General features: G+C 38.9%; 1 protein-coding gene across 2 annotated transcripts in view; it reads right to left on the bottom strand.

Annotated features, from left to right (window-relative positions):
• The window catches only part of LOC145999948 (L-asparaginase), a 56,405-nt gene extending 38,890 nt beyond the window's left edge, over positions 1–17,515 (bottom strand). Inside the window, exon 1 of one of the 2 annotated variants that reach the window (XM_083137234.1) lies at positions 17,396–17,515. Coding sequence is in view for 1 of the 2 variants with exons in the window: in XM_083137233.1 (XP_082993359.1) it covers positions 14,645–14,774 (130 nt within the window). In the remaining variant the exon portion in view is untranslated. Of the gene's footprint in view, positions 1–14,644; positions 14,820–17,395 lie in introns of those variants that run through there. The other variant, XM_083137233.1, reaches the window with a different exon arrangement.
• Positions 17,516–23,463: the final 5,948 nt, after the last annotated feature.

The raw sequence follows: 23,463 nt of genomic DNA, 5'->3' as shown, positions 1-23,463 counted from the left end.
TTATTACATTTTGGACTCTCAAAGACACACACACACACACAGAGAGAGAGAGAGAGAGAGAGAGATTTTTTCCAAGTTTACAGGATTATTCTCTAGTTTACTCAAATAACACAATTTAGATGTGTTTTGAATTATATTTTGGATGCAAAAGTATGTTTTGACAAGTTCTACCCTTTTATTTTACAAGTTTAGGCTTATTATTACTCAAATAACACAATTTAATCCAGTTAGGAAGGATTTGTTATTATATTTTGGATGCACAAAGAGAGGTTTTCAACTTTTTTACTGATTTTTTTGCAGGGTATGTATTAATTTTTATTTATTTTGTTTTGTATCATATATACATTTACAAATTTTTAACTTAGAGTTTAGTATTTATTTAATTTTTTTCAAAAACACTAAAAAAAGTACTTTTAGCTAAAATGTAAGCCACAGAATATATTATTATTATTATTATTAGGGTTTACTGATTTCCACTATGCTATTTTTGGTTCTGTATTTCTATATGTATTTATTTAGGGCAGGTTACGCCTGCCACGTAGGAAAGTTTGTTTATTTTAGAGTTTGCTGAGTATTTTGTTACTGCTATACTAGGTAAAAGTTTTCTAAATATACCAGATAGGGCTCTATATACTTTTGTTTTTGCTATTTTGGAGATGATGCGATTAGCACCACTCTCCATCTGCTTTTTTATTTTATGTACCCTAATATTATTTTGAGGCTTAGTGAATTCTAGAGCCTATTTATGCAGGAGAGAGGACTTGAAAATTTTGATCTCAGACAACCCACAACTATTTGTCAGAGTATTTTAAAGGATATTTTATACTTATTATGTGCCACTAGAATATCTAAGCTTGCTTAATTTTTATGTCTGTAACGCATTTATTGTATTTCTAGCTAGCTAAGGCTTACTGGATAAAGTACACGAAATGTTTAACATTTCAACTATTTGCTTTTATACGAGGGCAATTTTTTAGTGTAACGAAAATTATGATGTGTCTATGAGGTCTGAAACCCCTTCACCGAGGGTACATATTTGGACGCTTACTAATATTGTTTTTTCCCCTTACATATAACCATTTAACAATATAATTACAATACGAAGTTAACAGACGGCTTAGGGGCCTAGGTCCACTTTCCAAACTTTTTTACTATTCTAGAAGAATTATTTAGCTTTATAGCCTTTTCAAGGTATTTTTGAAGTATTACTGGCTTCTTTGGGTGCATCAACACTTGGGTTATTTCCATTTGGTTTATTATACGAGGCTACAATCACTATCTGAACACTGAAATCCTCAGATTGAAACTTAAAGCTTAGGCTGTAACTAGGGACTTAGTATGTATATCGACAATTTATAGGACAACACGAACCTTACAAAGGATTGTAGGTGACGTAGGACCAGACGCCAGAGCTTTGTTAATCTGCAAGAAGCAGTTGCAACTAATGCTACGAGGATATAATGTTAATTTTTCATTGTTTCACAAGGAGGCTATTTTTTACACAACCAATATTTGCTTTTTCAAGTAACTACATGTACCAGAAGCACACACGCCAACACTAACTAGATTTTGATTTATACTATCTCAGGTGCTAAATGTATCAAGAACACTGATTGTACATATTTTTGAGAATCCAACTATATCAGGATTTTTCTATGTAAGTATATTTTTATTGACTGGCTTATTTAACAGATCAAACAGAAAGACGGCAAAATTCACTAAATGTAGGTGATTGACTGAAAATAACTAGATCAAGGGGTGACCAGAAATCAGAAATCAGAAATTTTAAGTTTTCCCGGCCCCCAAAGGACACGCCGGGGTGAGTGGGGCTCAGCACAGGTCTGCAGCTACGCTCGTCTTGTAAGCGTCCCCCTAAGGTTCGGGGTTCTCTGAGTGAGTTCCCTTCCCCCTCGGGGCCCTCCAAAGCATGCTTGTTAGGGAATACCTAAGAAAGCACACCTAGTTGTGTATATATCAAACGGTGTCTGCCTGGTGTGGCACTTACCGGAAATGTAATTATAGGCGAAAATGAAGGTGAAGATAGAAGAGAGGAAAGATACAAAGAGCTTTTTGCGTAATAGAGGAAAAAACCTGCCGCATGCATAAATTGGCAGTAAAAACCTCCTAGTTTAATTAATTCGCAACATTCGTGTGCGGGTATACTTTTAGATTATTTATCCCAATAAAAACCTCCCGAAGAAGGGAGGAAAACCTGGGCGTGACAGTGACAGTGGCTTTATATTTGGATGGTATTATTTGGTTAGGTGGTGGTTTTTGGGTACCAGATTGTTTACCTCTGCGGGTTTCCCCTGGTAAGGATGGGTTGGGGTAGGTTTTGGTAGTGGAAGTATCCTATTTAAGAAAGATTCTAATTATTTCAAACTAATTGGGCATGTTAGTGGGGAGATTTTTCTAACTACTTAACGTTGACTCGCCTGAAACTAAAGTATTATTAATTGGTTGGTTAGGTTGGTATGGTATAATTTGGGATGGGTAAATGTAAATATGAGATAGACGTCTTTGTCGGAGTTAGAGGAGTCTGGGTCGGGTCAGTCTGGGTATTCGTACCCCTTCGGCGGACAGTCAGGAGTGACTGGGTGGTCCGCAGAGCTATCCCGACCAAGGCCGGCCTCTCCCGAAGACCAGTTGGGGTCGCCTCCCCTTCCCCTGACACCTCGCCTCGGTAAAACATCGGAGAAAAAAGGGGGCTTGCGCTCCTACCCGGGGGAACCACATTTCGTGCCCATGTGCTTGCCTATACCCCTTGGACAATTTCCGATGAGGTCAGTAATTATCTTCCAAATTTGGTCGACGCGGCGCGCACATGGTCCCCGGTGCCCCCCCAATGAAGGCATGTAGGAGTGCGGTGCTGTTAGGGCTCACAGCTGGTTCACGGGCCAGCTGCTTTATTGCACGTGGGGAACCCCCCCAGGCCTCCCAGTGCTCACGACTAACGCCAGCCCGGTCACCGCGTTCCTTCCGACTTCCCCGCTGAATCGGCCCATAGCCGCCCCTTGCTCAGCGTTCCCCGACTCTTCAGCGGAATGCGACCTCGAGGGCCGCGGACAGTATACTTTTTGGGTTTTCAGAGAGACAGCGGATTAGCTTCTGGGATCCCAACTCCAGAGAGCCGCTCCGGCTTACGTCCCCCCAATCACCCGGGGTGCTTCTGAGTCAAGTATAGCTTTGCGCAGGACGACCAGGACTTCCTCGAACGGAGTCCTCTTCGGGAACAGGGGAGCTCCTCAGTTAAACTTTGGAAAGGTATCAGGTGTTGGCTCGGCTTCCCCTCCCGGCCCCCGGAAGGGCCGACCGAGGCCGATCTCACTCCGCGCGGTCCCCAGTCGGATCAAGCGGCCCTTCTAAGGACCACCAACTCACCCCGTGCAGGCTTGGTATAACACCGCAAGGTATCCACCTGCACGTGTAGGCTTGGTATAACACCGCAAGGTATCCACCTACACGCCCCTCCTAGCTGCCCAGTCTGGCTAAGCGGCTCGTTGTCTGGGTGTGTCGTCTGCTTCGGTCTCGTATCCTGGGTGTCTCTGGTCCGTCCTGGATCTCTCCCGACTGCCATCCAGCCCTTGCGATGCTCGCCGAAGACGAATCCACTGCTTACATCCCACGAGCCTGGTGAAGAGGGTTGAGATCGTTCCGCTTTGCCGTGAAGTCTGGTACTCGTTCGGTCATGTTCCCTAGACAACTATCTTGAAGAGAAAGTTGCCGTAGACAATTGCTCTTTTCTAATATGGCGCCGGTCGTTCTAAGAAGAACGCCCGGCGAGACCAGATGCTCTGAAAAGAACACCCAGTCAGACATTTCGTTCCTTCCTCAGATAGGGAGCATGTGCAGACCCGGCACGCGCAGCCACGAGCCCATCAGGTCCAAGGGGTGACCAACAGTGAGCTGAATGTATATATAGAGGGTCGCGCTCTATTATTCTCACCTTCGCTGGATTGGCGAAGGAACGCACTTGTGGGCGGTAGAACCTGAACGGGCTCCACCATGGCATCGGAGACTCGAAGCAGATGTTTTGGAGGATGAACCCAAGTAGGGTCATAGGCGCTACGACCAATTTGGTCATTGCTTTTTATATGAGGAACCAATTTGGCCCACTCCCAAAATTAACTTAGATTGCTTATAACTTATGAAATTTGAAGTCTGCACAAGATCCGATGACAAAATCTAAAATTGTAACAACCCTGCCAGGGACTTGAACCCTGGACAGATAGGTTAAAAGCCTAGCGCTATACAAACTAAGCTATCTGCATTTTTTAAAAAGTTAGTTATGTTAAGAAATATATTGAAACACCTGAGAACACTCTTGGTCTGGTTCGACAGAGAAGGAGACAACATTTCCAATTTTTTACAGACTGGGTGTATTTTTCCACTATAGAGGCCTTCACTATATGTAATTCGAAACGCTAAAGTTCAGCTAGCTTCCAAAATTGAGGTAAAGATTGTGTTTGGCGAGATTAACAAGTTACAATTATATCCAGTTACGGACAAATAAAGCTAAAAGTCTCAGATTTACTGTACTAGCCAAGTTTTAGTAACATTTTCTTCACTTTAGTACAAATACCAAAGAAATAGGTATATTTTATTTATAATTTGACAAAATGTACTAGTATTTAATTCACAAAGTTAGGTAAAAAGCAGTATTTTAAAAAAATATTGTTACTGCCTTCAAATTTTATGTTATTTAGCCACTAACAACTGGTTTACACTGTTTGGCATCTTTTAAATAGGAAAAGAAGGAATTATTTGTTTAGTATTTTTACTACTTTATATTTATTTAAGAAAACAATTCTACAGTTTAACTTAATTTTAACAAATTGTTACTAATTTATATATCAAAGTTATGTTATTTAGAGTGTATGAAGGCGTATAAAGTTAATATTTGTACTTATCAGTTCAACTAACAATTATATTTTACACACAAAAGATGATGTTTACAGCTAAATTACTTGAATCAGAGAATGATATTTTACAGTAATTGATTCATTCAGCACCAGTCAGTACTTTTATGCATCAGAAAGTTTTCTTAATTTTCTATTACGCATGCTATTTTGGGCTATTCTTAAAATGTATTTCTAAGGCAAACTGGTTTAATTTTCTGCTTATAATGCAAAGTTGACATAGTTTTCGCACAATGCATTGTACATTTGTTATATTCTCTACTTACAATCCAAATATTATGCTTATTTAATGTATAACTAACTAACTCTCTAGCCTTTTTAAACCCGAATGTTCATGGCTGCAGCAACACATGCCTTTCATCTGTCCCTGCCCTCAAGAAGATCTATATACTCCTTTCCTTCCCTACCAATTTCCTTTAGGTTCATCTCTACATTATCCCTCCATCTTTGTTTTGGTCTTCTTATTGGTCTTTTACCATCAGGTTTCCCATCAAGAATCCTGTATACTCTTCTTTCCTCTCCCATTCGTACCACATGATCTACACACCTAAGTCTTCTTGATTTAATCATTCTAATAATATCTGGACATGAATACAAATTATGTACTTCTAAATGATGTAACCTTCTCCACTCATCTCTCTCCTCATCTGTTTTAGACCTAAATATTTTCCTAAGGATCTTATTTTCAAATACTCTCAATTTATGTTCCTTTTCAATGTAAGGGACCAGGTTTATTTACTGTATTTAACTTTTATTTTTTGTAATTAACAAACATTAATAGCTTATACTGTAGTTATTATATCTTTTTCTATCAGCTTATTTTGAAATTAATATTATTAGGTATAGTCTTTGATTTATAACTATATTGCTTTTTTATCAATTTATCTAAGAGTACACGCAGACAAACACATGTGTACACACTTTTATGTGAATAAATATGCCTTTTTTCAATATTTTAGTATGAAGATTGCACTTTAGCTATTTAAGCAAGGGTAGGAAAGGTAGGATTTCTGAGAATTTGTTGCAGGATTTTGTTGTCCAAGTATAGATGAGAACTGAGCTGGGACACTGGTTTCAACCTTTCCATGAGAGTTTGCATGTGAACTGTATGCAAATTGAGCACTATTGACTATGCATGCTTCTAAGTTTTGCTGTTATTTCACATCAACTCTGTGAGACTGTAGACAGTTCAGATAGTGATTGTAGCCTCGTATAATAAACCAAATGGAAATAACCCAAGTGTTGATGCACCCAAAGAAGCCAGTAATACTTCAAAAATACCTTGAAAAGGCTATAAAGCTAAATAATTCTTCTAGAATAGTAAAAAAGTTTGGAAAGTGGACCTAGGCCCCTAAGCCGTCTGTTAACTTCGTATTGTAATTATATTGTTAAATGGTTATATGTAAGGGGAAAAAACAATATTAGTAAGCGTCCAAATATGTACCCTCGGTGAAGGGGTTTCAGACCTCATAGACACATCATAATTTTCGTTACACTAAAAAATTGCCCTCGTATAAAAGCAAATAGTTGAAATGTTAAACATTTCGTGTACTTTATCCAGTAAGCCTTAGCTAGCTAGAAATACAATAAATGCGTTACAGACATAAAAATTAAGCAAGCTTAGATATTCTAGTGGCACATAATAAGTATAAAATATCCTTTAAAATACTCTGACAAATAGTTGTGGGTTGTCTGAGATCAAAATTTTCAAGTCCTCTCTCCTGCATAAATAGGCTCTAGAATTCACTAAGCCTCAAAATAATATTAGGGTACATAAAATAAAAAAGCAGATGGAGAGTGGTGCTGATCGCATCATCTCCAAAATAGCAAAAACAAAAGTATATAGAGCCCTATCTGGTATATTTAGAAAACTTTTACCTAGTATAGCAGTAACAAAATACTCAGCAAACTCTAAAATAAACAAACTTTCCTACGTGGCAGGCGTAACCTGCCCTAAATAAATACATATAGAAATACAGATCCAAAAATAGCATAGTGGAAATCAGTAAACCCTAATAATAATAATAATAATATATTCTGTGGCTTACATTTTAGCTAAAAGTACTTTTTTTAGTGTTTTTGAAAAAAATTAAATAAATACTAAACTCTAAGTTAAAAATTTGTAAATGTATATATGATACAAAACAAAATAAATAAAAATTAATACATACCCTGCAAAAAAATCAGTAAAAAAGTTGAAAACCTCTCTTTGTGCATCCAAAATATAATAACAAATCCTTCCTGACTGGATTAAATTGTGTTATTTGAGTAATAATAAGCCTAAACTTGTAAAATAAAAGGGTAGAACTTGTCAAAACATACTTTTGCATCCAAAATATAATTCAAAACACATCTAAATTGTGTTATTTGAGTAAACTAGAGAATAATCCTGTAAACTTGGAAAAAATCTCTCTCTCTCTCTCTCTCTCTCTCTCTCTCTGTGTGTGTGTGTGTGTCTTTGAGAGTCCAAAATGTAATAAAAATGGTGCCTGAATAATATAAATAGTGTCATTTTGGTAAATATTAGGCTAAACTTGTAAAATAAACAAATAAAAGTTGAGAACACACACTTTGTGTGTCGAAAATGTAACTAAAAATCTTTCCTGAACAGATAGAATTGTGTTATTTGAGTAATAATAAGCCTAAACTTGTGAAATAAACAGATAGAAGTTGAGAACACACACTTTGTGTGTCGAAAATGCGACTAAAAGTCTTTCCTGAACAAATGAAATTGTATTATTTTGGTAATAATAAGCCTAAACTTGTGAAATAAACAGATAGAAGTTGAGATCACACACTCTGTGTGTCGAAAATGCGACTAAAAGTCTTTCCTGAATAGTACAAATAGTGTTATTTTGGTAAAAAAATTAACATAAAGTTGTAAAATAATAAGTTAAAAGTTGAAAAAATGTCTTTGTGAGTCCAAAATTTAATAAAAAATGTTGCCTGAATAGTACAAATAGTGTTATTTTGGTACAAAATTAACATAAAGTTGTAAAATAATAAGTTAAAAGTTGAAAAAATGTCTTTGCGAGTCCAAGATTTAATAAAAATGTTGCCTGAATAGTATAAATAGTGTTATTTTGGTAAAAAAATTAACATAAAGTTGTAAAATAATAAGTTAAAAGTTGAAAAAATGTCTTTGCGAGTCCAAGATTTAATAAAAATATTGCCTGAATAGTACAAATAGTGTTATTTTGTTAAAAAATTAATATAAAGTTGTAAAATAATAAGTTAAAAGTTGAAAAAATGTCTTTGCGAGTCCAAAATTTAATAAAAATGTTGCCTGAATAGTATAAATAGTGTTATTTTGGTAAAAAAATTAACATAAAATTGTAAAATAATAAGTTAAAAGTTGAAAAAAATGTCCTTGCGAGTCCAAAATTTAATAAAAAATGTTGCCTGAATAGTATAAATAGTGTTATTTTGGTAAAAATACATAAAAACTTGTAAAAGATTTTACATAAAGTCAAAGTTTGGTAAAAAAATAAGCTCAATATTATATTAAATAGCACACAGTAACATAAATTTACTACCTAACTCAATAATCAATGGGTCCTAGGTTCGATACCCCGTGATAAAAGCAAATAGTGAAAACTGTAGGTCCTGTCCCTGATAGCTCTCCCTTCTTCCTAGTACAGATAAAAAACCCTTACGCTTCGTTCTCCTTGTTCAAAGTAAAGTTCTTGCTCCAATCTAATTGGGTATCCAAAAATCCTTTTTTCTTGTGTTCTCGGTAACATTGGGCTACTTTGACAGAAACCTGTTCTAACATGCAAGCTTTCTACCCTAAAACCCTCGCTAAAGCGTCCTGTGCCTTGGGGCAACCCTGAGCGGAATATTAATTGGCGGCGGAAACCGGTTCTACAAGCGACGCATAGCTTCAGAGATTTGACCCTTGCTGCGCATTCTCAGACATCCTTTGTTGTCTGGTTGAATCCCTCCCCTGCCCTACGGCATTGCATACCTTTCCCCTGTTCTTGCGTACTGGTTAACCTTGAAAAAACCGGTTCTAAAAACCTACCTACGCGATCTCTGATTGGTGAATCAGGTTCCTTCTTTGTTCTGACATTGTGACGTCATTTGACCTTGAGCGCACTTCCCCCAAATTCCTTTCTCGTCTACGCGCGGAATATTAATTCATTCTCTCTGTCTGGCATCAGAGCGGAGTTGAGATTCGAAGACCGTATTCTGTCTAGCATCTCGTACCACCGTGTTTCATAACGTAATGCAATTATTACATAGTACTAATTAATAATATTACATATCGCGGGTTCGAGTACCGGGACCGTCTTCTTTCGTAATTGGACCTGAACCTACAGCCATTACCACCGTTCATAGCGGTTCATAAACCGTAAACTCTTATTTTCAATATTATAAACATTAATATTATCGATTTATACATTACATACTTTGCAGTATTGAATATGAAATCATATGCATAGCGTTTAGTACCTCTAATTACCTTTTATATACATATTTTTCATAAAATAAATAATTATATATTCATAAAAAGTTATAAACATGCAAATACATAAATGTAAAGTACTCTAAGTACATGCAAATGAATTCTAAGTACGCGCAAATTAATTAAAACCCGTGCAAATAAACTGCGAATATTAAACGCCCGAGGGCACAAACAGCCACTGGCGCAGATACCATCTACTTATGATGTTAAAAATTTTACCTGAAGCAACTTTACGATTTTTACAGACGTACCAAGCGGACATACTTGATTACCTAGTGGTAAGCTATATTTTGTTAATCGTAATTCCAAAGGGGCATCTGTGAACTTGTGCAGAGAAGTTGCATCAATTTTCCGAGGGAGCGTCGAAATATGGCGGCAAACGAAAAACCATATAAAGAAAAGTTATTTTGTGAACGTTTGTGCAGCAACACGTTGTGTATGTTTCTCATATTACATATATGTATTTCGAGTAGACAAGACCGAAACTTAGGCCCTCCCGGTGGCCTAGTGGTAACGTCGTCGCCTTGCGATCAAGGGGTCCCGGGCTCGATACCCGATGGAGGCACATGGTGGTTCGGAACCCACTTTAAACTATAGGTTCAGTCCCAATTAGCCTCTCTGTGCATAAAAGTAAACTTAAAACAAAACTCAAACTCCAAAACCGGACAGAGGTCTTCCCGATGGCACGTCGTAATCAAAGGCTCCTGGGTTTGATCCCTGGTGGAGGCACAAAGGCATGCTGCACGGTCCACCTGGACCTATCCGTGCATGCCGAGACTATCCTCTCGAGACCAAGATGAGAATCGAGGCAAGCCGAGACGAGATCGAGAACGAGATATGTCGGTCACCGTGGATAAGTGTTTAACGTAACGTGCTGGGAAACCAGAGGTCCAAAGTTCGAACCCTGTTTGGGAATGGATGTATCACTGTGTTTGTCCAATCACCATTCCATAAGTTCACCATCCTTCCATCGTCGTCGCGATTAGCCCAAGCTATCGAAAAGCGATGCAAAATAGCCTATAGGAAAGGAGAGAGAGAACAAGACAGGCTTCTTCATACACGAGACGTGACGAAAGTATCAGATCTCCTCTTGTCTCGATACCATCCCTATTCGTTTTAGACATCTCAAGAACGTTGAATTTTAGACTTTATAACGTTTATTGTTTGATGTCTCTTTTCGAACCCTATAATACATCCCAGGCATATGTGTTGCAAACGAACGAAAACAAGTCCTCTGCACAAGTAGGGACCCGAGAAGGCTCAACCAATGAACGCGTGAGAGATGGGATTGCATGGAGGAGGCAACGCGACTGCAGCTACCAGCCGTTTACGGCAGCACGGACTGCTTAGCTCCGCCCACTCGCTGCCAACCCTGTTGCATTGAGAAGAAAATCGGCATTTTAAATTTGTTCTTGCAACCGAGAGTACATTATTTGATGCGGTTGTGGTCACTGGCGGATCCAGAAGCTACAGTTGGGAGCGGCGAATTTCAGTCGGGTACGTGACCTCATCGAGCTACACCTGCACGGTTTTACGTAAACAATATGTAGTGCTTTAAACAGGAAAAGCTGGCTTCTGGGTTTTAGAGATTATGGTATTATTTTGCAAAAATATTTATTATTGCATCCTTCCATTGCCACGGTAAATTGAACAATCAGATATGAGGAGTAAAGTAAATAAAGAAAACAAAAGGAGTCCCGGGTTCGATTCCCTTTTGAGGTATATAGCACAGTGGCTCGGGTCCAAATTTAAACTGTAGGTGATTAGCTTCCTAGTTCCTGGGTGTGTGGTTTCGCGTATGTCAGTTTCACTCTGGTACAAATTAAACATATATGTAGATTAACTTATACTTTAATAACATGAAGCACGTAAATAACACCAAATATAATGAAGGGTTCCACACAAATGTACACGAATATGAGGAGGCATACAACACACGTACATCGCCTCACGGATCTACTCGGACTCACACTGCGCATGCGCACACTGCATGGCAACAAGCTTAATGAGAATGACAATTCGTCTGAACAGTAGGTCCAGTTCCGATTAGCGTATCGTGAGCTTCAAGTGGACTTAAATGAAACTATTAAAAACATTCTCGATCCTGTTGAAAATGGTGATCAGACAGAGCATTCTTTTAAAATATCAGGCATCTTAATATACCTATAAAATAACTGGCAGTTGGGAGCGGCGATCACCCTCCCCGTGGTAAGTGACGTGCGCTGACGAGTAGCGAGTCTAGCATCTCTAATTATTTTCAAATAGCAACGTGTATTGCCATTTCGCAGCCACCGTTCGTAAGCGCCACTCTCTTTACGTGCTTCTCACCCCTCGGTACAATCAGCAGGCAGACAAAAGAACTTTCGGTCAAAATCCTTCGCGCACCTTCCCCTCGATCGGTTCAGCTCGGGCCATAAAGAAGAATGCTCCACTCTGCCCCTCCCCTCCAAGCGGGAGTACGATGCACAGCAGCGCAGGTTCCTTTGCGTGATGTTCCAGAATAGCAGTCTCTTCGACTCCCTGACCGGTTTCAGCTTTCAGGTAGGAAAAGATTTCTATTCTACTTTCTCAGTTCCCTCACCTTCAACCCGCCTGAAGCTTCAAAGGACTTGGCTTCAGATACTCCATCACCTATGGGCAAGTGTGTCGCCAGAAAATTTTATAAGGGGGGGGGGGTCAAAACTTGATTAGTAGAAATAATACTAGGCTAATATTAATCATAATAATAACCACGGTTTTGATTGTTATTTTACAATAATAACTATTACTAAATAATAAACTGAACCGATTATGTTCCAAACTTATTATTATTATTATTATTATTATTATTATTATATAATTGGGAAGACTTTACTACTCGGCCTCATGAATATTCAGCACGACTGTATTCCATTATATTTTACATTTCATACAGTTACTGTAATCAATTTCATAGTTATTGTATTTTGTTATTAACTTTACACACCTTGTTAAAAAGATACTTTAAAAGTTAGGAAAAATTTTATTCTCTAACACAGAACTATAAATTTCGGAATTGTAGGAACTGAGAAACCATTTATTCTCTGGATTAAATTTAAAAAAGATGAAAATCTACACTGGTTCCTGTGTTTTACACATTTTTTTTCGATCTAATGCAGTTTCAACTTTTGTTATTCTGCTCGAGTACTAATTAAATGAACTTTATTTATGTTATGGACAATAAAAATCTCTAAAATATATAACTTGAAATTAAAGATCCAAATTTCCAAGGGGGGTCGACGGACCCGTTCGATCCCCCTTCCCGACGCCCATGCCTATCGGTCTGGTGAGGGGCATATATACCTGCTAACAGTCACTAAAATTAATTGCTAAGAGCTCTCTAAACCTGCCGCTCCTAACCTATAATTTCTCTTAGTTCTAATGATGTATATGTGGTTAGGTTAGGATGGCCAGGTTTAGAGCTGTTAGCAAATAGTTTTAGTAGTTGGATGTGTCCGCACCAGATCCGTAGTGAAATATGGAAACATGTTCTAGTGAAAAACTGTGCAAGGGGTAAGTTACACAAAACCTCTTAACAATTTTCTCGCTATTCTAATTCACGTTTTTGCCACTACACTTCACTTTTCTGGTTTTAGAACTTTAATTGCGCCAATAAAAATGGCTAACGAACTCATGGAAGTGACGAGAGACAGTCATAAACAGTGACGGCGATTGGGTGCCAAAACTGGGGGGCAAGGGAAGTTTACCTTCTCTTAGTAGATAGGACTTAGCATTAAAAGTGGCAAAATTTTAGAGTGAGCAACTGCCCCATTGCCCCCTCTAATCACCGCCACTTGTCATAAATAAGCTTTCATGCTGTACCAGGAATCTGAACTCGAGACATTTCTTGCACGTGTTTATTGTTTTCAAAGAGTGCTATAGTAAAATTCCTTGCGTGTCTGTGTGTGTGCTTGCCTGCATAAGCCCAACCAAAATTTTTTCTTCTTCTTTTTAATGATGGCGACTGCTGAAAAAGTATTTTGATTGTCAATATTGGTAGGAAAATGGGGCAAAATAATCACAATTACTATTTTAAAGAGTATTAACTCCAAAGGGGGTTATGACCTCCATAACACCCCTTTAGAGTTTGTATTTGTTTATTTAGCACCTTTGACGGTTAGAACTGATCTACTAGGTTTACGTCACATGCAAATTATCAAATCGGTGAATCAATCGTGTTCAATTTTTCAAGTGAAACTAGATATTTCTGGTAACCTATTTGGAGACACGGATACAGATAAATAAAATTCAGGTTTCCGGCTAAATTATAACTTTCATTGAAACAGCTGAATTCAGTATTGAAATAGCACTGAAATCTATGCATTTGTATGTTAGGGAGGGGAGGGGGTGCGCGAATCTTTAGATTACTCATACTCAGTTGCAGTGGCAGCGATTGGGTTCCAAAACTGGGGGCCAGCATGGGCGTCCGGAAGGGGGAGCAACGGGGGCCGTGGCCCCCCTGGAAAATGAAAGTCAACCAAAAATTATATATTTGTCACATATAATTTCATTTCAACCACAATTATATGTCTTAATTATTGCATGAATATGATAAATTCAAATGTAAGCAATGTTTTTTGAGGGAACAACACTATTATTGTGGAAAATTTACCTTGTTTACCCCCCCTGGAAAAAAATACCTTTCTTGCCCCTCCCTGGAAAAAATCGTGCGGACGTCCATGGGGCCAAGGTGCCAAAACTGGAGGGGGCAAGGACAGTTTACTTACCCTTGGTTTCGCATAGTGTGGGGGCAAAAGTGGCCAAAAGGAGGGGGGGCAACTGCTCCCCAGGCCCCTTCCAATCGCCGCAACTGGTCAGTTTCTAACCAAGTGTCGAGGTTACCGCACGAGGTTATGGTTAAAGTTTCTTAACATTAATTTCAAGAACATGTTTGACAATACTCACTATTGTCTTTAGACTTTAGTAGCAAGTAATAATGAACGAACAAATAACATTAAAATTTTACATTCAAATTCGATTTTAATTGATGATATTGGCCGCGTAATAAAGGTCAAGAAATAACTTGAAATTCTATTTCTAATTAACTTCTATGTTTTATAAATGTTAACATTTCAAAATCACGGATATCTTTGTGATAAACGTGGTTTTATAATAAGAGTTTTATTTTGGAATACGACAATATTCGGAACAAAAAAGAAAAACCTTTTACTTTCTCTTCTGTAAACCCGTATTCTTCAGCTCGAACACAACAAAACAAGTAACAAACTGTTGTACTTACTTCCTTCCTTGTTCCGCATCATCCCAATGGTGCCCCCAGTATAAAGGACAAGAACTTTCACCTCATTTGCTGGATCGAAAGATTTATCCGCAGAATATAACTGAATAATCGGTTCAAAAGACTTACTCATTTTTCACAGTACACTGAGCTGTTACAGGCACTCGCGAAAGCAAAGCATCAAATGCAACACGTGTAGAAGTTGTGAAGACACTCACACCACCTACCGTCAAGGCATGAAACTACCAGCGGTTACAAGTGTAACTTGAGCTGTAAAATAATGTCGTTAAATGATTTGGCTAGAAAACCAATCTATACATGTTGAAGAATATATCTTTTTAGTTTCTGCGTTTCAGTGAGAGTAACAATATAAATATCGATATTTTTCTCTCTCTGCAACATGAACGTATTCCGGATCTGGTGCATCAGAGATTCGCTGGGAGCAAACGTTGCTGTGGTGCGAGATTGTAAAAATAGACTAGGGAATGCGGATAGAAAAAGAAAGAGAAAGGAACTCGATTTAGTAGCCTGTGAAAGTGTTTCGTCGTTCCCAGAATATGATTTAGCTGGCCTCTCTGACGGATTAGGTCGAAGGCAGAAGTCCTATGTTAGAATCATGGGTAAAGAATGGACGAAGTACGGACTAGGATTCACTGCCATGATTGGGGAGTTAGTAACGGGTGGTTATTTGTTCGCGGTGTTCTGAAAGTTACTTTTTATAAGTAACTGATTTACAGTTCTGTCGCTTTTCTACCTCTCCAGTTCTTTTTCCATTTTGCTATCATTCTTTCTCTCTTCCTCTATGTCTTGTCCTTTTTCTAGTTCTCTATCACCCTTTAATTCTTTCGTTATCGCTCCCTTTATCCTTCCTTTTTCTTCCTCTTTATGTCTCTTTTCCTCTATGTCTCGCCCGCGATATCGTTTTGCTCGCTTCGACTCCACAATTCTCTTTCACTCCCTCTCGTTTGTCTTATTTCTTCCTCTGTCTCGTTTCTGTCTTTTTCTATCATTAATCTGTCATATAATTCTCTCTCATTTGATTTGTCTCCTTTTTCTTTCCCCTGTCTGTTTCTCTTCGTTGCACCCCTCTCTCTCTCCATTTCTTCCTGGATCCAACACATCAAATGAACAGCCCCTTCTCTACTGAAACTCATTGTGAATTCACGAAACAAAAAATAAGAGACCTCGTTATGTATGAGCTACTGTGGCACAGTGATCAGTTCAGCGCGCTACGACGCCAGGGGGTCCCGCATTCGATTCTCGGGTAAGACATTGATGTCTGTGTTTGTTATGAATGTAAACGTAGAGAATGAAGTCAAATTAATAAGAAAATGTGAGAAAGACAATGACAGGGCAAACTGTCATATCGAGAGGTTTAATTTTAAAAAGAAATATAAAAGGCGCATTCCAGCGTTACGTGTGAGACATTTTACACACAAAATTTAAGGTTCTAGACATAAGATTGGATTAAAATATTCACAATGAACTGATTTCATAGAATTATGAAGTACTTTATGGTATCTGCTAATAAATGAAAGAACTTGATTATGATGGCATAGGCTGAATGCATGAAATGCATTAACAAAAGTGCATTATCGTGTGTGACGCTTCAAAAATATAGCAAATTTTGATTTCATTTCTCTGTGAAGCATATGGTCTGCAGATGCTAGTATCTTTTATTGGTGAAATGTGTATATTATATGCATTCACAAACATCTAGTGCAATTAAAAACAATAATAATTCATTTTGTAATTAACATGGAGTAGGATCACTTTTCGTGGAATGCATCAAAAAGGTCGGTAGGGCATCTGACCGTCACACGGAATACCCGAGTTCAATTCCCGGGGTAGTTGATCTAAGACTACGTAAAGTGCCTATGGAATTTACCTGGCCTCAAATAATGGATACCTGGGGTCAACCCGGGGAGGGGGGAGCGGTAAAATGTGTTGTTGATCGATTCTCCACAATGGCCAATATGATTGTGTGGGGGGGGGGTGTAAGGGGTGAACTTCCGCGTAGTTCACCCAATTGTCAACCTCACTTCCACGTAGTACACTCTGGACTGCATTTTGCAGACGAACGAGGCTCTGGCGACTGACCCTATGGCCAGTATAATTCTGTGTGTTGTCCTGTGTCTTGTCCTTATGTGTGCTGAGCGCCTCTTTACAGCCTCAGCTTTTAACCACAGTCAGAATATTTTAATATTTTAGTTACAACACGACATTACAGTAATGTTTATTTTATTTCTGTTAACCTAAGTCAGAATATTTTAGTCTTCCAACGTTACAGTTATTTATTAGTTACATTTTAATTTAGGTAAGAGGCTGGACCCGTATAAAGTGACGGGTGCAAAATAGCCTAAGTGCTGACGCACTCAAAACTTTAAATTCAATTTTTTAAAAAAATGATTGTGTGGGGCCCTTATATCTCTCCACATTCCCCTGTGTGTTGGTGTGTGTGTGTGTATGTATGTGTGTGTGTGTGTGTGTGTGTGTGTGATATTTCAAGTGAAGTCTCTACATTTTGTACAATTCAAACATAGTGTGTTCATAACTGGAAATAGTAGATTAGATGCAAAGTTCAACATGTCTTCACTAGTAGAAAAAGCAGGAAAATTCTATTGCATTTATAAAGTACAAAGCCTGCACAGGATGCTATAGGAATAGAATAAATACATTGTCTACGCATATTACCATTGAACCAAAAACTACAACTTACAAAGCAAATAATAGCATACCAATATGTTACGTTACCTCCAGCTTTCTTCTAGTTATGAAACTTTTCTATTGATTCGGAATATGTATCCAAACAGAGAATATTCCACGGTAATTGTGGAAGATGATATTCTGGATCGAATAAGCATTATAATTGGGTCCGATTGCCAATGCTGGTTGGACATTCACTGTAAGCTGTAGATCTAATCGAGATTAAGCTAATGGCCATAAAGTGAACTAAAAGCAAACGTTTATTCCATGATATTTATGAAAGAAGTCAAGTATAATTAAGTATGCATTCTAACCACGTAATAAGTTGTAAAATTGGGCTTTCGAAGAAGTTCCATCTCTTTTATAATCGATATCGTGCACTTGATTCGTGTTGAAGCTTCTCGAAATTGCTAATATTTGCATAGTGCAATTAGAATCGACATGAAGCTGTTTTTCAAGAATTTGCATGTTATTATAGAAATGCCGTGATATATATTGTATTCATGTATAAAGCACGAAAACATACGGATACAAAATCAGGTAACATTTTCTTTGTCAAAATGCGAGTAACAGGAGCAGTTTATAGAGGTGGGTCTGTCGGAAACGGGGTTTTAGGCGAATTAGTTTATGACGTAAATTTTAGTAGTTCCTCACAAATTTGCACGAAACCGTTGTTCTTGTGTATCTTCTTCCTGGATGAGTCTTTCAAGGGCAATTAAACATAAGCTAACGCAGTTGTGTTCAGTTTTGTTTGCATAAAACTGTTAAATAAACCCACGAAACGTGACGTCAACTAACTGCGTTCGTTCAATTTCTAGATGGATCGCCAGAACACAGTAAACGGACACTTCTAAAATATCAATTCATGCTTTGGTATTAATAAGATGTGAGGCATGTCTCGAATGAATTATGACCATTGCATGTCATATTTGGACAAGAAAACAACTCCTGTAGCGCTTGTTTGATAACGAACGTTAATCACAGTAGGCTACATCTGAGATGTCTGCTTGACAACAATATGGAAATTTTACGCTTGACCTCTGCAATACCACCAAAGTTGATGCCAACGTTGTTGGTGGACTTGTTAGAGTAGCGGCCTACGACGTCAGAAACCTTGGTTCGAATTCCGAGTAAGGCATAGATGAATGTTTGTACCGATGAAAGGTGACGAATAAAGTAAATAGATTGAATGAGGTATGAAAAGAATGAGAAACAGACACAAAAATTATATATTTTTTACAAACTGATGAATTACGACCCATCTTCAAAGGTTCTGGGTTCAAGTATCGGCATTGGTTTGAATGATCCTTTCAGTAATATAATCTAATCATCACTCATCGTGCCGATTGGCCTAAAGAGATAAAAACCTCCTTGATATCAACCAAATCCAAACATTTTGTGTAGAAATGAAATTGAAATTTTGTCAAAGCTTATAATGAATTGGGATTCATCATTATTTGATAATTCATTAATATATATTAATGATTTACGAAGATTCATGAAGAAACTTTCATCTATGAATATACAGGAATGTACGTACAATTTTTGGACTGTACGTCGTTTAAAACCTGTTAACGCTTCTTGTTTGGTTGGTTTTTGTTTTAAGTCCATTTATGTACAAACAGGCTAATCGGGACTGGGCTTGCAGTTTAGAGTGGGATCCAAACCACTATGTGCCTTCACCGGGTATCGAACTTTTAATGCTTCTTGATTAAGATAATTAATTGTTTAAAACTAATCATACAATTTTAAAAAATAAAAAATATTCGGCTCCGTTCCAATAGCAAGAAGTTTTGCCAATTCTGGTTATAACATGAATATTAATAATAATCATAATTAATATTATTGCCATTGCCCTAAGTTTGTAGATATGTAAAATGGCTTGCTATCTACCTAGATTTACATTTACCCATAGATCTGGCAACATGGCATTTGGTTATCATGACTCTGGTGCTGCCATCTGTAATCGTAACCGAAAAGTTAAGTACAAAAATATCTGTGCCAAGAAGAATTTAAACTTCTACCCCAACCCGTTTCATATTAATTATTTTAGTTTATACGCATGGACATTTTTTACATCTTTAGCATTACCTTTAACTGCCTTTAAATGCTTCGAATACCGTAACGCCATCTTTACGTCTTTCTCGACAACGACATAACTGATAGCTTGTTTTGGATCAAAGGTTTCTCGTATTCCACTAATATCGTGATTGAGCTAGAATATTTTCATACAGCCCAATTTTCTTGATTTTCTTGTAGGATACTAAAAATAATTTCTTGTCTTGTCACGACATTCAGTTTACTGTTTTTATTTTTAGGTAGTAATGTTTTATTACATTTCTGTGAAGTAAGAGATATTCGTGACAGTTTTCACAATGAATAATGACGTTCCTCGAATAATGTAACCTGTTTGGCAACCGTTTGAAAACGGAAGAAATATCTAAGGTAAGTGTTAATTCTTGTTTCTTGTTACTCTGCAGACTTTCTCTTTTAAACATGAAATGTCACATCCCAAAGTGAATGAATTAGAAATATTTGCAGCATTCAGTTGTTAGTAGGGCACTATACCCGGTTCTAAGCCCTCATTTGGGGCTCGAATCATCATGTGGGGCTCAGTGTTGCCAACTCACCCCACGAAAATTTCACCAACTGATATTTTGAAGCCTTTCACGGTGTATGTTAACCTCACAAGCAGTGTTGCCAACTCGGGCGAGGCGTAGCCTTTCACGGTGTATGTTAACCTCACCAGCAGTGTTTCCAACTCGGCGTAGTTTTTCACGGTGTATAATTTTTTAGCTTTTTTTTGTGTGTGAGTGTACATGTGTTTGGGCGAGGCGTAGCCTTTTACGGTGTATGTTAACTCCACTAGCCTCAGCGTACATGAGAGTTCTGAATTTTTTTTGAGGCTCGAATCATCATTTGAGGCTCGTCGTAGCCTTTTATGATGTATATTTTGAGGGCACAGAGTTGGCAACACTGTGGCCTATTACTGTAGCTTTTTATGAGGGGCCTATGTGCGCCCAGTGTTGCAAACTCTGTGGGCCCTTGTCGTAGTTTTTTATGATGTATATTTTGAGGACAGAGTTGGCAACACTGTGGGCCCTTACTGTAGCCTTTTATGAGGGGGGTCCATTGCCCTCTGTTTACATCTGGCAACACTGCCGTAGATTTTCTGACAGTGTTGTCAACCTACTGGGTTTTTCACTGTAAATTTTTATTAAAGGGCCTGAGGGGCCCATGTACCCTTTATGTTTGGCAACACTGTTGGGGGCCTAGTGTTGGCGACCTGTGGGCCCTTACTGTAGCCTTTTATGAGGGGGGTTTATTGTTTTTTTATATTTGGCAACTCTATTGGATGTTTTTTTTTTTTTGAGGCTTGGGTTTTGCCAACCTATTCGAAGAAAATTCCACTATATGATCTTTCACTGGCTAAGCTAACCTACAAATAGGAATTGGCAGCACTGACGAGGCTCGAATTATTATTTGAGGCTCGAATCATCATTTGACGCTCGAATCATCATTTGAGGCTCGAAATCGAATCGCTAAATATAAAATAAAATAACAATGCCTATGAACCTGTTTGGCTTCAGGAAGCAGGCTATGGAGGCATTCGCCCAAAGTGCACCGTCGCCACCTGCGAGCTTGGACCTGTTGCCCTCCCTATTATCTAAACTCAACGGTTTGTTGATTATACACTTGAATAGCATTCTGACCCAGTACGACGAGGATGTGGGCAAGACTTTCTACATATTCAACAACAACTTGAATTATTACCAGTTCCCCATCTCCGGCAAACTGCAGTTTGACATGAATCCCGAGAATAAAGGAGAGGCCAAAATTTCTTCTGGCAGGAACATCTATCGCATCAAACACGATAGGATGAACAGTGCCACCACGTACGATGTATCTGCTGGCGATCGTCTGTATATAGAGCTCTTGGACGACTACGACAAACTCATCCCTCTTTTCATAGAAATGAAAATTAGCTATCCTATAATAAATAACAATAATGCCTAACGATATTTTTGGCCACACGAAACGCGACGACCATGGCGACGAGCTTCTCATGCTCGACGTCAGGGTTAAAAAGCTGCGAAGCGACCTGCAGGCCCTACAGTCCACGCTCAACTCCAGCCTCCAGACCGAGATAGCCAGCTTGCAGTCTCAGTGCCTGGACCCTGTACTCAAGATTGATGCAGAGCTAAAATCGCTGCTGCAAAAATACACTGACCTTGCGTCGATAGACAATCTCGACAAGCTGGCACTGAGTGTGGGCAATCTGCAGAACGAACTTCTGAAGCTGCAACAAACGCAAACCTCAGACGTTGAACAGCTGAAATAACGCTTGCAGGACCAAACAAGCAACATCCAGACCGAACTGCAAACTATCATCCAGAGTATTAAAACACAAGACGACTACGATCGCGTGAACGCTAGTATTGCTAAATTGCGCGAACAGTTTCAATCTTTCAAAATCCCTACGTTGGAAAGCATCAAGGCTGAGCTACAAACGGACGCTTTGCATGCGGCCATCAACGAAGTAAAAACTAAACTCCAAACACTGGAGGATTTTATCGACAATTTACCGTCGTCTAGCGAACTGAACGCCATTGCCCGTAGCGTGGCCAACATCAAACTCCAACTTGAAACCTACGAGGATTTCGGGAAGCTGCAAGGCACCATAACCCATATTGAGGATGCACTTGCTGTCATTAGAAATGATCTGGCGAACGTTCACGATGAGCTGGAAACCAAACTGCCGGGCATCAGGGATACACTGGCCAACGTTCAACAGCAAATCGCCAAACTGGAAAATCTGAATGCAGAATCCGAGTTGTCTCATTTCCATCACTTGATCGACGACATACAGACTAAGTTGGAAACCCTGCAGCAATCTACCCCCACCCAGGATGACATAACACAACTGCAAAAAGGCATACGTGCTGCTGCCGATGCCTCCGAGTTGGACGCGGTGAAAAAAGCTTTGGAGTCGCTCCAAAACACGGTGGCCACCTTACCTACCTCTCAGGAACTGAAAAGCGTGAAAAGAACTCTAAACCGAATACTCAAATCCGACGACATCAAAAACATTCAAACCGAAATTGAATCGATACGGGGGTCTGTCGCGACTTTACCTACCAACCAGAACATCACCGAGCTGCATGAATTGTTTGCGGAAATTAGAACCCAGGTCCACGACCTTGTAATACAGAGCTCCAAGTTGACGCTTGTAGAAAGCCTGCAGCAGATTATTGCCAGCGTGAAAGAGCAAATTGGGAGTATCGAGGCGAGTCAGGAATCGGCTATAGCCAATTTCAGCACCCAACTACATGACTTAAATGAAAAATTTAAAAGTCTTATTGTCGATGTGAAGATCAAGCCTGACTACGACACTGTTGTTCACGCTATCGAGGAACACTTGGAATCGGTAAACGGCAGATTGGAGGATATAGAGACCGAGGTTCGAATTAACGTGAATACTCTGAACGCCAGCATCGACAATCTCAAGTCTACGATTGTCATCGAACTGTACAGCATACCAAACAGAGAGTTCTCCTCACCTTTCAATCCAGGTTACAAACTCTACATGTTGACTCCTGCAAAAGCCTATCACCAATTTTTCCTTGCTGGCACACTTCAGTTCGTCAAGGTTTCCTACTGGTCTTTGCCTCATGCAACCCACTACCCAACCATGACCATAACGAACATTAGCGACGAGCCTAAAATAAGAGGAGTTGAGCTGGTCGATTTCACACACCCCGAAAGTCGCGAGACTGCCTATGCCGAAGATGCCACTCAAATTATCGACATAGAAATAGGTGACAAGCTGTATATAGAAAACCCAGCATTGTCTGCAGCCAGAAATCCCATCCAGGCTATATTCTTATTTTCGCGCCATGTCTAGGCAGGGTATCGTGAACGAGCTGCATAAACCTGCACGACGAAACTACAAACGACTGGCGGTGGTGACCAAAGGCGTGGATGACCTTTGGCAGGCTGACCTTGTGGAAATGAGTAGCGGCAACCTAAAAAATTTATATAAAATCAACAAAGGATACAAGTATCTTCTTACTGTTATAGATATATTTTCAAAATTTGCGTGGGATTTGCCCCTC

Source organism: Lepisma saccharinum, chromosome 16 (genome assembly GCF_977018435.1).
Source record: "Lepisma saccharinum chromosome 16, izLepSacc3.1, whole genome shotgun sequence".
Classification (NCBI taxonomy): Eukaryota; Metazoa; Arthropoda; class Insecta; order Zygentoma; family Lepismatidae; genus Lepisma; species Lepisma saccharinum.
This window is presented reverse-complemented; position numbering and strand designations above follow the sequence as displayed.